General features: G+C 42.3%; 1 protein-coding gene across 1 annotated transcript in view; it reads left to right on the top strand.

The window, feature by feature from the left end:
- Nucleotides 1–2,864: 2,864 nt before the first annotated feature.
- The window catches only part of Atrn (attractin), a 115,005-nt gene continuing 94,368 nt past the window's right edge, over nucleotides 2,865–23,501 (top strand). Inside the window, exon 1 of the mRNA XM_028754192.1 lies at nucleotides 2,865–3,343. Coding sequence (XP_028610025.1) covers nucleotides 2,943–3,343 — 401 coding nt within the window. The 5' untranslated portion in view covers nucleotides 2,865–2,942. The remainder of the gene's footprint in view (nucleotides 3,344–23,501) is intronic.

The following is a 23,501-nucleotide window of genomic DNA, read 5'->3' as shown; positions in this document are numbered from 1 at the left end:
CTCTTGGCTTCTTGATTATCTGCTACTCAAGTGAGAAGACTTGAATGGCTGTAGACAAGAAAGGTTGGAGCCCAGCTACCTTCTAATATGGCAACTTCAGAGAAGTGGAATTCTTTGATGGCACCTGGCTTTCCCCAGAGCAAGTGTTCTGAGACAGTTGGAAAGAAGTGTCAAGGCTTCTTGTGACCCAGGCTCAGAATTCTTTGACTGTAACCTCCTTCATAATCCACTGGCCGGGCAAATCATCAAGGCCAACCTAGACTTGAGGGAGCCAGAAAGGCTTCCTCTCTTCATGGCAGGAGTGTTAAAGACTGTGTTGGCTTCTTTTGTGCTGTTCTGAGCAAAATGCCTGACAAAAGCAATTTAAGGGAAGAAGTATCTATTTTGGCTTTTGTTTACAGGATTTCGGTCTCTCACCTCGGAAAGGCATGGCTTCACGGTGGCTCTCTGTGGCAGAGAGAAGCATGGAGTGGAGGATGGCTTACAGGGTAGCAATACAGAATCAGGGAAAACAAGGAGAGCCACAGGCAGGAGTAAGCTTCATGGCAGCTCAGCCCACAGCCTTCAGAACAGGGCCAGAAGCAGGGAGCTAGAGTTAAAACAGAAGCCTGAGGGGATAGGTCAGATTCAATAGGAGACTTTGTAACCGTGTAGTCTACCATGTGACCTGTGGTAGGCCCATGTCTTGATCTTCTTTCTTTTATCATATACAGCCCTATGTAGAACACTGCAGAAGAAAAAGAAAAAAGATAAAGAAATGAACAAACATGAAAACTGGAATCTGGTTTTGGAGCTGTGGTATAACTGGGGAGGCTGCTATGTATGCAGTTCAGCTCTACCAGGCCTTCAGGGGACGCAGAGGGAGGAAGGGCAGTGTTTGACACTGATGTCTGGGTATGGGCGCATGTTCTAGAATCTTAGAGTTCTATACTCCCAGGTTAATCAGAAAGATTCTACACATATATGTGGGGTTTTCTTAGTTTCCCAGGACTGGTGAATAAACACTCAAGTATTTCCAAAAGTATACTCTGGACAGCCCAAGATTATGAGGCAAAATTCTGATTAATCTCTCTAAAGCAGGCTTGAAACAGCAATGAGTTTATCACTGGATGAGGCATAGTAGGAAAGATTTGTCCCAATTTTAGGTAATGTAGACATGATGAGAAATCTTGATTGTCAACTTGACTGTATCTGGAATCAAGTACAACACAAGCACATAGGCATTCTTGTGAAGAATTGTTTTTTCTTTTTAAGACTGGGCTTCTCTATGTTCTGGAATTCGCTCTGTAGACCAGGCTGGCCTCAAACTCACAGAGATCCACCTGCCTCTGCTTCCCAAATGCTGGGATTAAAGGTGTGGGCCACCATTGCCTGGGCATGAAGAATTGTCTTAATCAGATTATCTGAAGCAGGAAGACTCACTCTAAGTCTGGGTAGCACTTTCTCATGGCAGGTAACAGGACACAGAAGAACGAACTTTGCCTTTTGTCTACTTGTCCTTATTCTTGGAGGCATGCTCATCTATCACGTTTCTGCAGTGTTACCTCACTAATGTTAGAACTGACTTCTTTGGATCAGCAGTGAGATCTCCAGGAATCCTTTAGGACTCCAGCACCAAATTTGGACTGCTGAGTCCAATCTTGTGGATTGAGCAACTACCAGACTCTCATCCTTTCTAGTGTGAGACAGCCATTGTTAGACTGCATCCTGTAAGCCAACTTAATATCTAATCTATCTATCTATATCTATCTATCTATCCATCCATCCATCCATCCATCCATCCATCCATCTACCTATCTATTCCTTTATCGGAACAACTCAGATGGCTAAAACAACCCAGATGGCTTCTTCATTCAGTGACTGTCCTTCCAGCTATGATAAGCTTACCAGGTTCATATGCCTGGGGCATTTTTCTCTCCATATGACCTCAGTATGAATCTTTCTAATGTGGAAGAGCAGGACCATCCCAGGACAATGAACAAACACCCAAAAAAACAGACCAAGAAAAAAAAAAAAAAGAAAAAAATTAAGATCAGAGCTGGAACTGACATGTTATCTCTTTACCACAATCTTCTATTGGTTTAATGGAGTCAAAGTCCAGTGTACATTCCAGGGTAGAGGCCCATACAAGGTTATGCTATTGGGAAGCATGCATCATTGGGAGTAGGAGAGGCACTTCTTGTGTTAGCAAAAGGTTGTGTAAGCTGAGAGTGTGCTAGGTAATTCTGGGCTGTTCTTTCTTCAGAGAATATGGATAGGTCGTGGGGTACAAGATAATGTCAAACTTCTCCTGCAGAATTTAAGGTACACATAGACCTGGCCTGCCACTGGTTCACTCTGATATCAAGGAAAGACTGGCTGTGTGTATATTCAGTCTGTTACACATTTATTCATATGCCAGGTGCTTAACACACGTGCCATTTTGCTATCCCTACTTTTAGAAATTCGAATGCAGTATTATTTCTTCAGGTCTCAGCTAGCACCACATCATCACATCACTAGGCAGTCTTTTAGGCCCGGTTTTTCACCAAAATGGAGTTGGGGCTACGACCTGATGATGGCCAAGAGGCGGCCAAAGGGTAACACCACAGTCAGCTTGTCTAGCAGAGTCAGGCAGCCACTGTAGAGAGGTACTGGTTACCTCGTTGTAGCGCGGTACGGAAAGCATAGATAGAGCCTCCATAGACTAGGTGATGCTCAGCCACGCTCTAAGACCCTGGCATTGAGCAGGCTTACCCTGCTGGGCAAGCCGGAAGACCTTGGCCCGGGCCCGCCCCCCGCGCATGCCAGCCCCGCCCCCGTTCGCTCATAGCCCGAGCCCCGCCTTGGGTATGGACCCGCCGGGCCACCGTCGCCCTGCCCCGCCTAGCACGGCCAGGCGAAGGGGAGCCGGCGTGCGGGGTGTGTATGTGTTCGCTGGGCGCCGGCTCAGCCCCAGGAAGATGGTGGCGGCGGCGGCGGCGACTGAGGCGCAGCTGAAGGGGAGCACAACGGCGACAGCAGCGCCCGCGGGCAGGAAGGGCAGGCAGCACCGACCCTGCGCCGGGACAGGGGCCTGGAGGCCGGGGCCGCGCGCCGGGCTGTGTCTCTCGCGGGTGTTGTCGCGGGCGCTGCCCCCGCCGCCGCTGCTGCCGCTGCTCTTTTCGCTAGTGCTGCTGCCGCTGCCCCGGGAGGCCGAGGCCGCTGCGGTGGCGGCGGCGGTGTCAGGCTCGGCCGCAGCCGAGGCCAAGGAATGTGACCGGCCGTGTGTCAACGGTGGCCGCTGCAACCCTGGCACCGGCCAGTGCGTCTGCCCCACGGGCTGGGTGGGCGAGCAATGCCAGCACTGCGGGGGCCGCTTCAGGTGAGTGCGGGTGGGGAGTGCAGGCCCAGCCCGACGTTCCAGGCCCAAGGCAGATGCAGGGCTTGAAATCGCGAGGGTAGGGCTTGCCCCACAGTATTTGGTGGTTGCTTGCCTCCTGGCAGGGACGTTCATTTGATGGACTTGGGGTCTACCAGTGGTGGAAGGTTGAGAAGAAACGGAAACACGCGGGAGGCATTTGTTGCCGTGGGTTAGATTTGGGTCCTGAAGAATATAAAAGCCGATCTCGAAAACCGGCTTATTTAGGATAAACGAGGTATCAAGAAAAAGGTGAGTGAGCCAGTTCTTCAGCACTACCTTTGATCAGCCCAAGATATTGGAGATATGAGTGCCTGGGAGAAGCACAGCCGAGGAAGGGACATGCTGAGTGAAAATAGAAGATAGGGCTGGGCTGTAAGATGTCAGGGATAAAAGTACCATTGATTGTTGTTCCAAGGAAAGTGAAGAAACTAGTTTTTGGATCCTCACTGTTGGTGGCATATTGGAACGGGGCTGTCTAGGGAGGCAATTCCTGTTAGTCCTGGATTCCCCACAACATGCAATTGGCCTGGTTTGGGGCAGAACCTCTTGGAGAGATCACTTATTAATTATCATTTATCTGATACTGTTGTTCGAGAAGTTTTGGATAATACACACAGGTAGATCGATCAGCCAGAGTTTGATGTGGTCCACAAGAAGTTAGGAACACAGAAAGGGGAAGTTTATGTACACAGAATCCCAAGTTACAAGAACTACAGAGTCATCTATATCTCAAGCAGATTATTTGTTGACTGCCTTTCCCATATGACGTGGGAAAGTGAGGGAATGTGAACATGGTGTAGGATTCTTGCCCCAATTGAGCTTGTTCTAGTGAGGGACGGCAGGCAGTCAACAAAGTAACTAGGCAAACGGAATGAGCAGGATGATTTCAGATAGTAGTAAATGCTAAAAACAAAATGCAAACAGGTGGCCTTACAGGATTCTGGCAAGCTGGTGACATTAGAAGCCAATCATTTGAGTGTTATTTGATCTGAGACCTGAACCCGGCCTAGGAGAACCTGTGGAAATGAAGGGGCAGAGAGTGTGTGACTAGGAGTAAGCAGAGAGGACTTGGAGGAGGGGGTGACATTGAATTTGAACATGAGAGGTTAAGTAGGATTTGCAAGCATGAAGTTGGAGAGAAGAATTCCAGATGGAAAAAAAAAAAGGATGCAGATACAGTGGTGGGGTCCAGAAGAGTTTTGCTGGTGCCCCTGTAGAAGAGAGTTGTGAGGGAGAAGTTTGGAATGTTAGCATAATAGATCTCTGTCAGTTCTTCTAGGGGACTCAGAGATCAGTGGCAAGATGAGCCCTTAAGTTTTACAATGGAGAAACCAAGTAAGCTCGGCACCAGTAGTTTGTGTGGGTTGTCTTATCATTTAGGATGTTGTGATTTTAGGCTTCGAGATACAGTGGTAAACAAGTGGTATACAATTTTGTTCTTGTAGAACTTATCTCTTCATTTGGGAGTAAAAAATACCATAATGGAGCTGGAGAGATGGCTCAGTAGTTAAGAGCTTGTTGCTCTTGCAGAAGACTTGGGTTAGATTCCCAGCACCTAGATGGTGACTCATGATCATTTGTAATTCTAGTTCCAGGAGATCTCACGCCTTCTTCTGACTTCAGGCACCAGGCATGCACTTACACAGGAAATAAAAATAAATATTTTTAATTCTTCGAGACAGGGTTTCTCTGTGTAGTCTTGGTTGCCCTGGAACTTACTCTGTAGACCAGGCTAGTAGCATCGAACTCACAGAGATCAGCCTGCCTCTGCCTTCCGAGTGCTGGGATTAAAGGCATGTGCTGCTCTCATTGTCCCCACCCAATAAATAATTCTTAAAAGTTCTTTAATTTTAAATCCAGTAATCAGTATATTGTAATTTTTCATGACTGTGGAGGTGAAGAGCAGCAGCAGCAGAAGCCAGCTCATTTCAGAGTGAGCCTAAGATTCATCTTTCTGTTGAGATATCCCTGAGGGCAGGTGTTGAAGGGCCAGGATGGGGGATGAGTGACATCAAGACAGGCTAGAGGGGAGATCCAGTGACCATAGCAGAGAGAGCAAAAGGGACGAAGACCGCAGAGAGAGACTGGTGTGGAACTATGCCAGATAGAGGTCAGAGGTGGATTTAGAGTTTTGACTTTTTACCAAAGAGCAACGGGATGCAACAGGCCACTCTGTTTTCATGAAACTATAGACTTAGAGACAGGACACAGAAAGAGCAGAGCTCTAAAGGTTGGTTGACTTTAGGTGCTGCCAAGACCAAGGGGATTGATGGAGGGACCTGTAAACTCTGAAGACCTGGACTACGGGCATGAGAAGTTCCGGGCAGTTGATAGAGACTGCTGACGTAGGTCAGAGCCAGCCACCGCTGCAGCTGGTGGACACAAGGTAGATATTGTGTGGTCGTGTAGAGATAAAATGGTTAGGTCTGTCTTTCAGAGTGGTTTGTTCTTGGAAGAGAGAACACGATAGTGAGGGGAAAAAGCTAGATCTTACTTTGGGTGATTGAGAGGCAATATTTACAAAACACAGGGACACAGGAAAGACTAGGCTGAGATAAGCTTAGATTTATACACAGAGTTTTGGGTGTTTTCAAGGTATGTACCTGGCACTTGTAAGTTGTTGGTTGAGGTTATCTACCTGTAAGAGGGCTTGCCAGGGAGAGAAAGAGATCTGAGTGCCTACATGAATAGTTCAGAGAAGAGCTTAAGCTCTGTTTTAAAACAGAGGACAGGCACTCCTGATAGTGCCTCAGCTACTCTCATATGTAAGTGACTGTCACAGACATTCCCTTTGAGCTTGTGCTCAATTAAGGCTCAATTAAGACTGCCTCTGACAATACTATTACAGTAAGTGGCTTCTAGAATTGTTAAAATAATAAAAGGCCAGGAGTTGTAGCACACACCTATAATCTCAGAACTTTGGAGGTCAGGAATTCAAAGTCAACCTTGGGCTACATAGCAAGTGTCCAGCCATTCTGATCTTTATGAGTCTATCTCAAAAAAATAAAAAAATAAAAAATAGGGCTTGAGAGTTAGCTCAGTGGTGAGAGTTAGCTTACGAGTGCTGGTTGGCGGCCTTGTCTACCCCATGGATGCTGTGCACTGTGTAGTGCACAGTGCACATAAAATAAATCTAAAGAAACTTTACAAATACATGTCTGTATATTTTCTGACAGGACATCTGTCTCACACCCATAATCACAGCTGTTAGGGAGCTGAAGCTGGAGGAACAGTTCAAGGCAAGCTTCAGCTACATATTAATTTCAAGAGTAACCTGGGGCTACTTGAGCTTGTCTCAGAAACTAAAAATAAATGAAAAGGAGCAAGTTAGAGCCTTTTGTGAAAACTTTTAGTGAGTAAATAGTTAACTGTTGTTTTTGATTACAGGGATTGATATATATTCTGGTTTTAGTTTCTTCATCATCATCATCTTCTCTTCTTTTTCCTTCTCTTCCTTCTTCAAGTTAAGTTAAGAAGCATTGAATGAATACTTTTTTTTTGGCTTAGTTCTGATTTTCAGTGATAACGCTGAATCTTGAATTGAGAGCCTCATGCATGCTAGGTAGGCACTTTACCACTGAGCAACATTCTCAATCCTACCATTTTAGTTTAGAATGGCATCAAGTCAGGGCGGCTGTTTTTGTGAACGCGAGTGCATGCATGCAGAGGTCAGAGGATAACTTGGTTCTGGAGCTTGATCTCAACTTGTCAGGCTTGTGTGTCAAGTGCTTTTACCCACTAAACCCATTAAACTCTGGGCCAGTTGCTGGCCCAGGTTTTAAGACTTATTTATTATGTAAGTCCTGTGTTAGAATACTGTAGATCTTTTTTGTTACTTGAAAGGAATGTAGAATAATGAAGCATTAGGTTTCACTAATGCTATCACTGGGTTCATATTGTATACCTAATTTAGGCAGAGGTATAGCACTTTATCCTCAGGAAACTCAGGATGTGGTATAAAATTATATTTTTTATGTGTATAGTAAATCATTTTTTTCCTAAATGAAAGATGATTGAGTATAGAGAATAAGATAATAGTATCAGTTCAATAAAAGTAACTACAGCTGAATGGTTATTAAGGTAATATACTTTAATTTTTATGTGAATCTTCACTAGTCAGTGATCATAATTTTATATTTGTGATATTACTGTTGAATTTTTCTTTTTTTCTTTTCTTTTTTTGTTTTTTCGAGACAAGGTTTCTCTGTGTAGCCCTGGCTGTCCTGGAACTCGCTCTGTAGACCAGGCTGGCCTCAAACTCAGAAATTCACTTGTCTCTGCCTCCCAAGTGCTGGGATTAGAGGCATGTGCCACCACTGCCTGGCTGGAAATTTTCTTATGTAAATAAATATGCCTCTTTTAATTTAAAGGTTAAATATATTAAATATGTCCGTGAAATTAACATACATTTAATTCCTTAAGTTACTTCTGTACAAAACTTGTAATATGAAAGGAAGTAACATGGACTGGGTCTGTATAATTGCCTGCATTGTTAAGACAGACTTTCTGGAGAAGAAAGAATTTATTGGCATTTGTTTTGTGGTTGTGTATGCTTTAACATTAGTGATGATCATAGCAGCATCTCCCTCTGTTTCAAATATTTTTCCACTTTTTTTGGGGGGGTATTCTGCCAAATGCCTTTTAGAAATTACCCTTTAGTGTTCCCATTTTATAGGTAGGTAAACTGAGTTTGAAGTGCAGGGGCTTAAAAGTTGCTGCTTGTGTATGAGAGCAGGATGTTTATATATAGGGAGACATGCCTGTATATAGGTCAGAAGACTATTTTATGAGTTGATTCTTTTTCCAGGTGGGTTCTGAAAGTCAAATTCAAGTTGCCAGGCTAAGTGGCAAGCACCTTCACCTACCTTGAAGTATTCTTGTTTTGTTTGTTGTTTTGTTTTTTCCTATCTCCATGCTGGGGATGGGACTCAGGGCTTTTTACATGCTAGTTGTGCATTACCACGGAGCGGAACCTTAGTACAGAGCTTGCAGATTTATTAGATAACTTGTTCAAGGTCACAGAACTTGGGTGAAATTGGAATTTGAACTTAGACCTTATGTGATTCTGAAATCTTGCTGTCTGTGATACTGTTTGGCCTTTCATTTTTGTCTGAGTCCAGTTACCTTTGCAAACATTCTATTGGAAGGACTGTTTTGATTCCAGCAAATGCCTTGAAAAAACAAAGGAAGCAAACTAGATTTTTGTAATAGAAAAGGTAGCATAAAAGCGTCTTAGTTGCTAGAGTTGTTGGCTGCTGGTCTGAGGACACAGATGCCTTTCTAACAGAGAGGGAGTTGTGAAAGAGAAAGGGAAGAAAATGGCAAGATAGGTTTCTTTGTAACAAGGTAATTCTTGGTATTAACCTGAAGCCCTAAATTTATGTTCAGGAGCCCAACTAGTGTTCTTATCTTTTTTCTTTTTCTTTTCTTTTTTTTTTTGTAAGAGTTTGGAAGAGAGCTTAGGGCATAGTCCACAGTAACTGGTACTGAGATTCTCATGTATATTACTGTTTGTGCCATTGGTCTGATACAGCTTTATGTAGACTAGGCTGGTCTCAAACTTGCAGTAATACGTCAGCTTAGCCTCTCAGGTGCTGAGATTGCAGGTGTGAGTTACCATGCCTAGCATCTTTATAATATAGTTCTTGGGACTCTAATGAAAGTCGTTTTTACCTATATGGCTGATATATATGTATGTATAGTTTTTGTCTTCTGTTTTTCTGACACCTCTCTATCTTCTGTCATTTCCTAGCATCTTTATTGGGATGTTTTGCTGTCAGCTCCTTCTGAGCTAAGCCCAACACCAAACAGACTTCATATCCTCATTGAAAAGAAAATAGTCCTTTCTTTCTCACTTTTTTTCTCTCAGTTGTAGGTTCTAGTTTAGCTAAGGAAAGCCCCAAACTTAGGAGGCCTGCTGTTCTTTGTATCTGCTTAAAGGGTTATTAGTCTCCTCCTCTTTGTCCCACCTGCACCTGGACTTTACCTTATTGCTGGCCTGTCTGTGCTGCAGCCTACATAACTGGTCTTTCAGACCTGTAATACACTCCCACCCCATGTTTCAAATAATCTCCTAAAAATGTGCCATTGTTATACTCAAAAATTTTTCTTTTTTCAGGGTCTCACTCTGTAGTCCAGGATAGTCCTGACTGAATTCGTTGTGATCCTCCTACCTTAGCTTCTCAACTATTAGGATTCTAGACAGAGCCACTGTGGCTGGCAGAAAAATTCTTTACAGCCCTTCTTTTGGAAGTAAAGTCACTTGTCGCCTAGCCTGACAATCTGAGTTTTATCCATAGGACCCACACAGTGGAAGGAGAAAATAAATGCTGGAAAGTTTTTCTCTGACCTCCACACATAGGCAATGTGGTGCACGTGTGTGCCTCTCTCCCTAATAAATGAATAAAAACTCACAAGAGAAACCAGCAAGACTTCTCTTATCTACAAAATGGCCTTGAACAGAGGCTCTCGTCTCTGTGTATATCCCCCTTTACAGACAAATCCTTCTACTTTGTAGGGTTTTTGTTTTGTTTTAGGTTTTTTGTTTGTTTTGGTTTTGGCTGAATTTCCTGTTTACTCACTGTCTTTATTCCCCCCCCCCCAAAAAAAAAAGAAAAAGAAAAAAAGAAAGAAAAAAAGCTGGGGACTAAACTGGGGCCTTGTCCTTGGGGCAAGCTTTTTACCACTGAGTTAAACTTCCAGTCTACTTTTAATGGCTTTTCCAGGCTGTTTTTGAACTTCTTATGTAGCCTAGGATAGCCTTAAACTGCTGGTCCTCCTGCCTGCTCCTCCCAAGTACTGGGTTTGTAGGGGGATGCTAGATCCTATTTTCAGTTACTTAATTTAAAAACAGCAACAACGACAACAACAGGGTACCACTGTATATCCCTGAGTGGTCTGGAATTCTGTATACATCAGGCTGGTCTCGAGGTCATAGATACTGTGCTGGGATTAAAGGTGCATGCCACCACACCCAGTGTATCTTTAGTTCTTTATGAAAGTAGCTGGTTCTCCCAACCTTACCTTCTTTTAAATTGAGCCATCAAGCTGTTCAATTCATAGATTATCTTATGAGTGATTATTATGCAGGCAATATATGATGCTGACTAGTATGTGTTAGAAAGATTCAGTCTTTTGAGGTCTAATAGACAACATCAGAGAGGAAAGAACTTTGAGCAGATCTACGAGTTTGAGTGTGATTAGGCTCTCTGAGGAAGAAAGATTGCAGGAGGAATCAAGAGCTTTTACATAGGCAAAGCATGGGTTATCATACTTAGTGCCTTCGTTTCCTAGTGAGTTATTACACGCTGCTGGCTTGTCACAACAGATTCTCTCATAGTTCTAGAGACTGCAGGTCTGAAATGAGGTAAAAATAGTGCATGCGTGCTTCTGAAGACTGGAGAGAATCTGTTCCATGCCCTTGTCTTAGCTTTTGGAGGGTCTTTGTCATTCCGTGGCAAGCTTAGTCTTTGACTCTGTCAGTCATTCTTACGTGGTACTCTGACACAGAATCCCTTCACATGTACATGCATGACCTTCTTCTAATCTGACTGTGTCTGCAAAGACCCAACAGTCACATTGATGGTGACCAGGGTTAGGGCTTCAACATACAGTTTTGTAGGACAGAGTTCAGCCTACAATGGTTAATGGAACTGAAACATAAATGGGTATTGGTGGTGAAGCCAATGCTTATGTCACCGAGGGTGGGGAATGGAGGTGGATTGGAAGGAAAGGAGACTGGAAGGTGACAGTGACCTTGTATTTTCCCTTTCTAAGAGCCTGTAGCTTCAGGGTGTGTCCTTGACTGAGGGTACCACCATTGAGGCTGCCAGTCTTTGGTTGTGATTGTTTGGAGACTGGCATGTGACCTAAGCTGCTAATCAAAGGGAATCTCAGGACTTGCTGGAGACTTCTCTGTGGTGTTTATGAAGGAGGTGCTTTGTCTTTTCTGTAGTGACAGGCTGTAGAGGCAGCTAACAGTGCTTTGTGGAGAGGAATCCACCCCAAATCAGGGCACATTCCAGAGGAGGGAGGATGGCAGAGGAAACAGTGCTTTAGACCCAACTTACTGAACCTCTGGGCCAGGCCTCTCCCCAAGCCTTACCTTCTGAGGTTGTGAGGTACTACTATTTTTATTTTTCTTAAGCCTTAGACTTGATATCTTGTCAATTAAATTGAAACTTCCTGCTATGGCAAGTTTTGTAGGGAGGGAGGTCTAGCCAAGTAGGATTACTCAGCACCTCACACTGTGAAACATTACCATGGGTTACTTCTGTTCAAGGTTCCCAATATATCAAACAGTCTTGTTGACTACAGTATAGAGGCATGAGTATAAATATACAGAGGGTCAGGGTATAGTTACGATATTAACCACACTACTGATTTAATACAGTTGTAGCCCATCTTGAGAATTAAATACAGAAGTGACTGCTTGAACAGACATTTTATGTTAATTTTTGGTTTTAATATGACATTGTTTCCAGAAGTAAGATGAAGCCGCAGTTGTACCTTGAGAAATGCTTGTATCTGAATATTTAGCAGCCACTGAGATGAAACTGATTTTCCACTTAAATAGAACTCTACTGTTCTGGTTTTTCATGTTGTAACTTTCTTTCCTTTTTCCTTCCTTACACTTTCAAACACAGGGATATTGACTCAACATTTTCTAGTTGTCCCCTCACCCCCGGCCCCAGGATTGCTTTCTTGTACTTTTTTTTCTTATTCCATTATGCCGAATCTTTCAGTTACTTTTCTTTCTTCTTATTTTTCTTTCCTCCATTCTCCCTCAATTTCTTGAGAATTGGAATTGTGTGTCTCAGGCTATCTACAACCTCTCTTCCTTGTGTGTGGTGTGTGAGCCAGCCTTCTGAGTGCTGGTGTCACAGGCATGCACCAACATAACCATCTGGGACATTAACTGCTTTTCTTTTATCATTTGAGATTATAATTTGGTTTTAACCTTTAAATTTTTAATTCTTCAATTCTTCAGATTTTTTCTCTCCTCCAAGTTACATTTTGAGTGAACATTAGATCTGACTATGTATCTGCATATTTACTTGTTTAGAATACATTTTTTTCATTAATAAAAATTATAGTCGTGGATGAATTGCATATTTTATTTTAGAATTTGAGTTGAATAACATGGTAGTTATTAAGTGAATGAAATTTTCATTTAATTCTTCTTGGTCTTTTTTGTGTTCTTTTTTAAAGAAGATTTTCTTTTTGGCAGTAGTTTACCCAGCCACACGTTTCTAAATTATCATCTTTTCTAAGCATGCTCTCCCTAACACGTTGGGATTCCTCACATTTTGGCTTCCTTACTATTCCTTTAAAGCCTCCCTCTCTGCCCTATGTCTCCTAACATCCATTATGGCTTAAACTGCAGGGCTTTTCTTCTCCTCCCCTCCGTTGTCCTGCCCAGGGCAGCTGCTAAGATTTATAGCTTGCTGGGGCTCTGAGCAATTTTCTTTAAAACTCAAATAAAATTGTCCTTGAGCTTAAAATTAAGTGTGTGTGTGTGTGTGTGTGTGTGTGTGACTGTGAGTCTGTGTAAGAGTATGTACACTGCATGGGTGCCCAAGGAAGTCAGAAGAGGTTGGATCTCTTAGAGCTGGAGTTGTAGGCAGTTGTGAGCTCTGATGTGGTGGGTGGGTGCTGGGATTCAAACTGTCCTCAGGAGCCATCTATCTTACAGTGCCAGTTCCCTGGTCTCTGTCGTGTTCTGTGTTTTGTTGTTTTGAGACAGGATCTTGCCGGGCGGTGGTGGCACTCGCCTTTAATCCCAGCACTTGGGAGGCAGAGGCAGGTGGATTTCTGAGTTCGAGGCCAGCCTGGTCTACAGAGTGAGTTCCAGGACAGCCAGGGCTACACAGAGAAACCCTGTCTTGAATAACCAAAAAATAAAATAAGATAAAATAAAATAAAATAACGTAAAGTAAAATAAAATAAAAATAAAAAAAATAAAAAAGAGAGACAGGATCTTACTGTGTAGTTCTGCTGACCTCACAAAACTCACAGAAATCTCCTGCCTCTGCATCCTGGGTGTTGGGATTAAAGGTGTGTATCACCACACTGCCTTGCCACATGCTAGATGCACACCCCACCTGCCCCCAGTTGAAATGGTCTCACTGTGTATTTTAGGCAGCTCTTGAACTCTGTATGTAGCTTAGACCAGCCTGCAGTACTGTGATAATATGCATGCACCATGAATCTTGTAACATAATTTGTAAATAAGGATCATATTGTGCTGGCTACTTTTATGTCACCTTGACACAAACTAGAGTCATCTGAGCAGAGGAAACCTCAATTGAAAACATACTCCTGTCTTAGTTACTTTTCTATTTCTGTGAAGAGACATCATGATTAAGGTAAAATTAAAGCTTATAAAAAAACCCATTTAATTGGAGCATTGCTTACAGTTTCGGGGGTGAGTCCATGACCATTATGTCAAGTGTGATGGCTGGCAAGTAAGCATGGCACTGGAGCAGTAGCTGAGAGCTTATATCTGATCCACAGCAGGAGACAGATACTAGATCTGGCCTGGGCTTTTGAAACTTCACAGCCTACCTGCAGTGACATACCTCCTCCACCAAGGCCACACCTTCTAATCCTTCATAAACAGTTCCACTAACTGGGAACTAAATATACAAATATATGAATCTGTGGGGACCATTCTTTTTTAAACCACCATAGTCTCCAACCAGATTGGCCTATGGGCAAGCCTGTGATGCATTTTCTTGATTGATGACTGATATTTACAGTGGACAGTGCCACTGATGATCCTGGGTACTCAAAGATCACAGGCTAAGTAAGCCATGAGGAACAAGCCAGCAAGCAACACTCCTCCCTGGCCTCTGTATCACTCCTACCTCCAGGCTCCTACCCTGACTTCTCTCAGTGATGAAGTGTGATGTGGACCTGTAAGCTTAAATCCTTCTCTCCCAAGTTGCTTTTAGTTCATGGTGTTTTATCACAGTCATTGAAACCCTAAGACAACACAGTAGGTTTTGGGATTTGTGTTTTGGTGGGGAGGGGTACTGAAAATTTAATCTAAGGTTTTGCATAGTGCTTGTTGGACAAGTACCCTGCCACTGATGAACATCTCCAGTCTACAATGTACATTTTAAAGCTTATAATGATACAGTATAAAAAAAATTGAAGCTGGGTAGTGGTGGCACACGCCTTTAATCCCAGCACTTGGGAGGCAGAGGCAGACGGATTTCTGAGTTTGAGGCCAGCCTGGTCTACAGAGTGAGTTCCAGGACAGCCAGGGTTACACAGAGAAAACCTGTCTAGAAAACAAATAAACAAACAAACAAAAAAAGAAAATTGAGTTTTAGCTTTTAAAATATTTTTCATGTTTCTTTAACTTGTTTTGTTTTGAGCCAGGGTCTCAAGTAGCCAAGGACCTTCCTGTTTCTATCTTCTGAGTGCTGGAATTACAAGGAAGTGCCACTGTGGTGTGCCATTGTGTTGTTTTAAACAAGATGTCCCCCATAAGTCTTGGTGACTATTTGGGTTTATTAGGAAGTGTGGTCTTGCTGGAGGAAGTTATGTCACTGGGGGCCAGCTCTGAGGTTTCAAAGGACTGATGACATTTCAAGTTAGCTCTCAGCTTCCTATTTGTGGATGGAGATGTGAGCTCTGCTCTGCTCCAGTTACCTGTTGCCTGCTACTTCATGGACTTGTTTTTTTCTTCTGGTACTGTAAGCCACAAGTCAAGCCATTCTTCCATAAGTTGCTTTCATCATGGTATTTTATCACAGTAATAAAAAAAGTACCTAAGAGAGCCACCATGCCTGTTGTTGTTGTTTTGGGGTTTTTTGGTTCTAGGAATGCTAGGCAAGCAGTCTACCAAAAGCTACAGCCTCATTCCTGTAGTTCAAGTCTACAGAAGAGATGGAAAGAGTAACAAGATGAACATCTGAATTTATCACCTAGTACTCCTGAATTCTTTTCATATTACTATTCTAAGTAGTAAATATTACAGATGTGATATGTATAGTAAAGCTTTTATGTCTGTCTTTAAATGAAATATGTGTGTGTGCGCACGTGTGTGTGTGTGTGTGTATGTGTGTGTGCATGTTTGTGAGTGTGTGTGTATGAAAATTGTTTTCCTGAGTCCATCTGGCTTTTTGGTGAAGATTTTCTTGGATTAATCAATTACTGTTGTTACTTTGTATAATCTAAGTAAGGCATGCCAATGTAGTTTTTTGAGTCAAGGTTTCACTTTGTAACTCTGGCTGTCCTAGAACTCACTATGTAGATCAGACTGGCCTCAAACTAAAAGAGATCTACTTGCTTCTGCCTCCCAAGTGTTAGAATTATCGGCATGTGACATCATGTCCAGCTGTTAGCATTTTTAAAAAATTGTTTTTGTGTGACCATGGGAATGTGTGGATACTCTTGGAGGCCATAAATGGGTGTTGGATCCTCTGGAACTGGAGTTACAGGCTCATTGTGAACCACCTGTTAGTGCTGGGAACTAAATTTGGGTCCTCTGGAAGCGCAATGGTGCTCTTAACTGCTGAGCAATCTTTCCAGCCCTGTGATATATATTTTCATAAACAACACATATATGTGTAATATCTTACAGAAGAAAGTTACAGATGTTATGGGATTTCCTTCCAGGGTGTGTACATAAGTGGTACAATCAGCTTACTAGCTTGTACCTTGCTTTCCTCTCTCTGTCATTACCTAGTAAAGTATCCTCGAGATGCTTATATATTCAAACATTTTTATGTTTATTTATTTGGTGGGGGGCTGAGTGTGCCATGCTGCTTGTGTGGAGATCACAGAACAGCTTTTGGGAGTTGGTTCTCCCTTCCACTCTGTGGGTTGTGGGGATCTAGCTCAGGTTGTCAGTCTTGGTGATAAGTATCTAGTGAGCCATCTTGCTGGCCCTGGTAGCTAGATTCTATTGTATAGATGTGCCTTAACTATTTAAAAATGTTATGTGGAAGAAGTAATGTACATCTGTAATCTCAGCATTGGGAGGTGGAGGCAGGAAAATATAAAGTTTTAAGCCAACCAAGGTCACATGAGACTCCTCCATTTTTCTCTTCATTCCTTTTTTGGGTCTTGGTATGTATATGTGTATGTATGAGTGTTTATATGTGTGTGTGTGTGTGTGTGTGTGTGTGTGTGTGTGTGCAGGCATGAGTTTATGTATACCTTGGGTGTATACTTTGAAGCCAGAAGGTATGGGGAATCTCTGTCACTTTTTACCTGTTCCTTTGGATCAAGGTCTCTCTTAACACCTAACTCTTGTTTTCTTGGTTAGGCTAGATTACAGCAAATCTTGGCCATATAACTGTCTCTGCCCCTTGAAGCTAAGGTCACAGGGATGTGTAGTATATCTGGCTTGTTACATAGGCTGAGATGCAAACTCCAGTCAGTTCTTATGATTACATAGTAAGACCTAACCACTGAACCATCTCTCTAACCTCAAAGAGCCATCTTTTCATTCCCTCCCCTGCCTCCTTCCTTATTCTGCCTTGCTTTTTTTTTTTCCCTTTGAAACAGGATCTCACTACATAGCTTTGGCTGGCCTGGAACTTGCTATATAGACCTCTGTAGTCCTAGAGATCCACCTGCCTCTGCCTATGGAGTATTGGGATAAAGGTATGTATTCAAGACATACTAGGTTTGAGACCCTTTCTTAAGACAAAGCAAAACAAATCTTGTTTAAAAGTGCAAACATCAGCTGGGCAGTGGTGGTACATGCCTTTAATCCCAGCACTTGGGAGGCAGAGGCAGGTGGATTTCTGAGTTCGAGGCCAGCCTGGTCTACAGAGTGAGTTCCAGGACAGCCAGGGCTACACAGAGAAACCCTGTCTTGAAAAACCAAAAGAAAAAAAAAAGTGCAAACATCATTTTATATATTTGTGTGTCTACATTTTGGAATAAGGTCTCAGACATGAAATTGTTGTACCAGAGGACTAAAATTTTGTCTCATATTGCTGATAGTTTCCTGCACAGACATTGTCCCAGGTTTGTTACTAGCATCAGTGAAGTTTGTCTTAAATTTTTATGACATCTTTTGCTTTTTTGTGATGCTGGGATTGAATCTAGAACATCATATATACCAAGAAAGTGTTCTATAACAGCTAAACATTCAGACAGAAAGTTTAACTCTTAATTGTGAATTTTCCTGTGAAGTTTATGCTGTTTGTCTTATGTTCTCTTGTTGTACTGACCTTGTAGAGGTCTTTCCTTTTTCACATCCTGATTGACTACTTGTAATGCATTTCTATGAATTGTTTATTTTGATGCCCATACTTAGTCATAATAAAGTATCTTATAAAAGATAAGCAGTTGTCTCAGTTCCGTTTATATATTAGTGTGCTTTTCTCTTCATTGTTTTGAAATAGACCCAGACATAGAACACTTCAAATTTGTCTTGCTTGTTCTTAGCCATTTTGACTTTTAATTTCAGTAACTGATGCTGAGATTAGGCTGGGGAAATTTGTTATCTTTAAGATGATGATGATGATGATTGTTATTGACAGGGTTTCTCTGTATAGCCCTGGCTGTCCTAGAACTTGTTCCTTAGATCTGAGTGGTCTCAAACTCAGAAATCTACTTGCCACTGCCTTCCAAGTGCTGAGATTAAGGTTTGTGCCACAACTGCCTGACACGTTTTATTATTTTTAATTGTGTGTGTAGGTATTTGCATATACATGCAGATACGCATGGAGACCAGAGGCAAGTAATGGATCTGGAGTTACAGAAATGAGTTGTGATCCACCCTATGTGGTTACTCCAACTTTGATACTCTTGATGCTCTTTGCCATTGGGCCATCTTTCTAAACCCTGTCTTTTTTTTTTTTAATAAAAGATGGATAAAAACTGTTTTACAAAGATATTTTATGTGTTCATTTATTTAGGTCTCATGTATTTCAATAAATATATCTTTTTTTTTTCAAAATTGTGTGACATTTGTTAGTTTTACCCCTGAGTATGTACTTTTGCTGTCTTTACTATAATTAATGAGTGTAGAATACAGGGTTTGGACTTTATTTTTTATTTAATTTTGATTATTTTTAGGTGAGTTCTTGTTGTGTTGTCTAGGATGATTTTCCAGTTCTTAAATTGCACAGTCTTCCTACCTTAGCCTCCCATTACCTGGGATTACAGACTGTGGGGTGTTTATGTATTTGTTTATGTGCATGTGAATGTGTATGCATGAGGAACATACCTGTGCTATGGTGGAGGTCAGAGGACAGCTTTCTGGAGTTGCCTTTTCTCTGTCCACTGTGTGGGTCTTGGGGTTGTCAGGCTTGGAGGGAAGGGTTTTTTTGTTTGTTTGTTTCCCTTCCTTCCTTCCTTCCTTCCTTCCTTCCTTCCTTCCTTCCTTCCTTCCTTCCTTTCTTTCTTTCTTTCTTTCTTTCTTTCTTTCTTTCTTTCTTTCTTTCTTTCTTTCATTTTCTTTACATGACAAGTCATCTAGCCAGCCCTCAGTTACTTATTTTTGAGACAGGATTGCATTATGTAGCTCATGTATGCTTGTATATCTGTGTGGATGTATGGATGGATGTGTGAGTGTGTGCATGCTTGTGTGTGAGTATGAGTGCATGCATGGAGGCCAGAAGAGGGCTCAGGGTATCCTCTGTTACTCTGCCTCTTCCTTTGAAGCAGGCTCTGCTTTCTGCCTCCTTTGTAGCTGAGGCTGCAGATGCTTGTGGGCATGCCTGGCTTGTTATATGGGGCTGGGATCAGAACGCTGGCCCTCATGAGTATGATTCAAGTACTCTTAACTGCTGAGCCATCCCTCCAGCTACTTCTTGTTCATCAAGTATGCTTCGGTTTTTATTGTCTCGTGGTGTTTTCATGTAGATTTTAGAAACATCTCGGCCACTTGTGGTTAGGAATATTGAAGATGTGGTTAGGACATTATACCTAACCTGTCATTCAGTTTGAAGAGAATTGGGAGCTTTTATAATGTCTTCCAAACCATGCACATACTTCCTCCCCTTTGTGTTGAAGGTGGAACCCAGGGCCTGTGCATGCTTGGCAGGCTTTCTGAACTGCATTTCCAGCCCCACTTTTTTTTTTTTTTATTTAGAACTTAATTTGTCTCAATAAGATTTTACAGTTTTCTGTGCTGAGGTGTTATATATCTCTAAGCATTTGTCATTTTTTTGGTGTGATTGTAAGTCATGTCAATTAATTTTTTATTTTCTTTTTAAATTTTAAAATCTGTGTGTGTGTGTGTGTGTGTGTGTGTGTGTGTGTAGTGGAAATCAGAGACCAATTTTCAGAAGTCATTTCTCTCTCTCTCTCTCTCTTTTTTTTTAACCATCTGGGGCCTGAGGATGGACTCAGGTTTTTTAATTTGGCAGCAATTGCCTATTGAGCTTAAAATTTCATTTTCATTTTTGAATTGTTGCCAGCAGTAGTAAATTCCATTGGTTTTCGTCCTCTTTCTCTTTCTTCCTCCCTTTTGTAGTTACCCAGGACTACAACATTTACCCAGTGAGGTGAGGGATTTATTTATTTATTTATTTATTTTATTTTATTTTATTTTATTTATAAAAACCTGATCTTCTCATATAGGCCATGTTATCCTAAGTGCTGGGATTACAGATGTGCACCAGCACACCAGACTGGGAAAGTTGTTCTAGCCTGATGTCAGGATGTGATAAGACATGAGAATTTATAGTCAGTATTGTTGTGGTGTGAGCCTCTCAGTCTGGGAACCTAGGGCAGAGATGGAAAGGTGAAACAAGTTGGAGCCAGGTTATGATGGACTTTGTGTGCTGTGCTAATGTACCTGGAAGTTCCCAGGCAGTTTTGGCAGGGTTAGGTTGGTCTTTGAGGAAGATGATTTGTGGTCCTGAACTGGCTGGGTTAGGAGTTGTACTGAGCCATAAGTTGAGAGGCCTTTGCTGGGGACTAGGTGAGGATGGGGAGAATTTAAGTTAGCAGCTGGCACACAGTGGGGCAGGGGAGAGATAAAGATGAAGTCGTTTGTCGGTGAGATGACGGGACTGAGGTACAGGATGAGTCTGTAGGTTTCAGAACTTGGGGTGGATGATGACACAATGGCTCTAAACCTTTGGACCCTAGGACTGAAGGAGCCTAAGCAAAGTCTGAGGCTTTATCTCCAGCACTTTGAGGGAAAGAAAAGTAAAAAGGAGGGGTTTGAGGACTTAAGTTTTGGATTTGGATTTGCATTTGATTTTGGAATAGGAGATACGAATCTGAAACATGGAACATAGCGTGGAGTTGAGGGTTGAACAGTAAATAAAAGAAGCAGTAGATGAAGCCATAGAGGGAATGGGGCTTACCTAAAGGGGCTTCAAGGAATCCTCATCTTGGGCAGCCGCAAGGAGAGAGTAAATGGTTTCAGGAAAGGAATTTTGTATTTTCCCTTTTTACTCTCTGTTTTCTTTTTCTTTCTTTCTTTTTTTTTTTTGTTTTTTTTTTTGTTTTTTTTTGTTTTTGGTTTTCTGAGACAGGGTTTCTCTGTGTAGCCCTGGCTGTCCTAGAACTCACTCTGTAGACCAGGCTAGCCTCGAACTCTCGAACTCAGAAATCCGCCTGCTTCTGCCTCCCAAGTGCTGGGATTAAAGGCGTGCGCCATCACCACCTGGCTCACTTTTTACTCTCTTAAGGTAGATGATTTTTTTTTAATTGAGAGAGCCATATTACTTTGTGGTATTGTATATTTGGCTGAGTATAGCAGAATGTCTTAGACACTACAGTACAGATTACGTATTTGTAATGTTTTATCACTTGTAGTACTTGAATAGTACTATAACTTAGCTTTTCACTACTAGTTTTTATTGATTATTGCATGCTTCATCTGTTGCATTTTAGGCCCATTAGCCTGAGTACATATTCATGATGAACCTTTTTCCTTGTATTTTTATTGTAAAGAAGTATATCAAGGGCCAGTGAAATGGCTCGGTAGGTAATAAACTGCTTGCCATGTAAGTCTGATGACCTGAGTTCTGTATCTGGAACCCATGGTGGATGGAGAGAATTGTTCCTCAAAGTTGTCCTAGACCTCCACTGTACACAGCATGGCATGAGCATCCCTGATGCACACATGCAATAATAGATAGGTTGAGGTTCAGTCTGTTGCCGTGTATTGTGATGCTAATACTGGCTCTTAAGATCTGGTTGCCTCAGGGTCATGGATATCCTCATGTACACCAAGACATGTTCTTGCTCCCCAAGTTATCCCTGATTGGTCAATAAATACACATACTTATACATGCCTACAGCCTATGGCTTGGCAGAAGAGAGGTAGGCAGAGCTTCAGTTCCCAGCCTTGGGGTCTGAGACAGAGACCCTGAGGAAGAAGGAGAAAGTGGAGAGAGGAAAAAAACTCCATGCAGTAAGTGAATCATGAAAACATGGCCATGAGTGCTGGCCAGTTGGAGTAAGAGTGGCCCAGATAGAACACGGCAAGTTATAACTTGCTATATATAACTTGGGCTATTGACAGGCAGGCAGAACAGCCATAGAGGTTGACATCTCCCCAGCTCTAGTGCTTTAAAGGTTTTGTGTCTTTTATGTGGGAACTAAATGATCCAATGCAGGGAAGAAACCCTCATTAATGTTAATATTTACCATAATACGCATATACTACTAATGTTAAAAAGGTACATTTTATAAAGAATTATTTTTAAAAACATAATTAAAGGCAAGGGTGTATATATTAATGGTAGGACATGGAGTTAACATTCACAAGATTTTAGGTCGAATCACCATCACCACTTCCAAAGGTGAAACCTGGGGATGTGGAAATAGTTATAGTATTAGTGCCAAATTCAATCACCTTGGTGTCGTTCCCTAGGAGCCATCCACTTTGTGTTTGAGTCAGGGTCTGTCACGAGAACCTGGGACTTGCTGATGGGGTTAGGCTGGCTGGTTGTCTAGCCCCAGAATCCTCCTGTCTCTGTCTCCCCAGCATTGGATTACAGTGAGTACTACTGTGCTGATTAATTTTATGTCAACTTGACATAAGCTGCAGTCATTTTGGAAGTGGCACTCTCAGTTGAGAAAATGCCCCCACCAGATTGGCCTGTTTGTAAGTCTTGGAGCATTTTCTTAACTAGTGATTGATATGGGAGGGCCTTGCCCATTGTGGGTGGTGTCATCTCTGAGCAGGTGATCCTGGGGTATATAAAAAAGCAGGCTGAGCAAGCCCTAAAGAGCAAGTATGTAAGCCACACCCCTCCATAGGTTCTGCAGCAGCTCCTGCCTTCAAGTCCCGCCTTTACATTCATGCCCTGACTTCCCTGAGTGACGGGCTATAAACTAAAATGAAATAAACCCTTTCCTCCCCAAGTTGACTTTTGTCATGTTGTTCATCACAGTTGTTTTCCTCTGAAAAACTTGACATTGTTGGTTTTGGGAGAATTGTGCAAGGAACTCTGGACTAGAAAAGCTGTTTAATGCTTAGAGTTAGTCAGCTATTCTGTGGAAGCTGGAGTATAAGAATGTTGAGAGCAACACAGATATTGGAGACTGGCCCATAAAGTTTCAGAAAGAAGTTTGAATGTCACTTAAAGATACTATCAGGGCCATTTGATATTTTGAATTAACAACCATAGAAGTGGAATCTTTGCTTTATTGGACAATTGATACTGGTCAGCTGGGGCTAAAGAATCCCATATCAGCTTTGATTAAGAAGAGACCTACAGAACTGAGGCAGAATGTTCTGGAAAAGGTTTCTTGACAGCACACAGAAGCTGTAGTCCAGATAGGAGAAGGCAGCCAAACTTAGTAATCTTTTAAGAGTCTTCCAGTTGGTACTGGTTTTGAAGGCATGAAGGGATCATGGAAAGCAGCCTAGGCTTTGCACAGTGAGTGTGCAACCCCAGTTGATGTTGAAGTCCCAAGATTGAAGGAGTCATGGAAAGAAGTTAAGGTTTGCTACCATGTAGTGGGTCAGTCCCAAAAGAGAGCCCAGAAGAGGTAATGGTGAAGGCGTAGCCTAGTTGCAGAGACTTCCAGCATTTTAGAGATGCCAGTACCATGGGACGACCACCAATGACAGCAGCAGGTAGAAACGGAGTCTGCCTGGGACTAGTAGACACATGTGCTGTGACAAGGCCTTTGGAGCCTAGAAGATGGTGATTGCCAGAAGGCTGACACTGAGCTT

Source organism: Grammomys surdaster, unplaced genomic scaffold (genome assembly GCF_004785775.1).
Source record: "Grammomys surdaster isolate TR1022 unplaced genomic scaffold, NIH_TR_1.0 129, whole genome shotgun sequence".
NCBI classification, from domain to species: domain Eukaryota; kingdom Metazoa; phylum Chordata; class Mammalia; order Rodentia; family Muridae; genus Grammomys; species Grammomys surdaster.
This window is presented reverse-complemented; position numbering and strand designations above follow the sequence as displayed.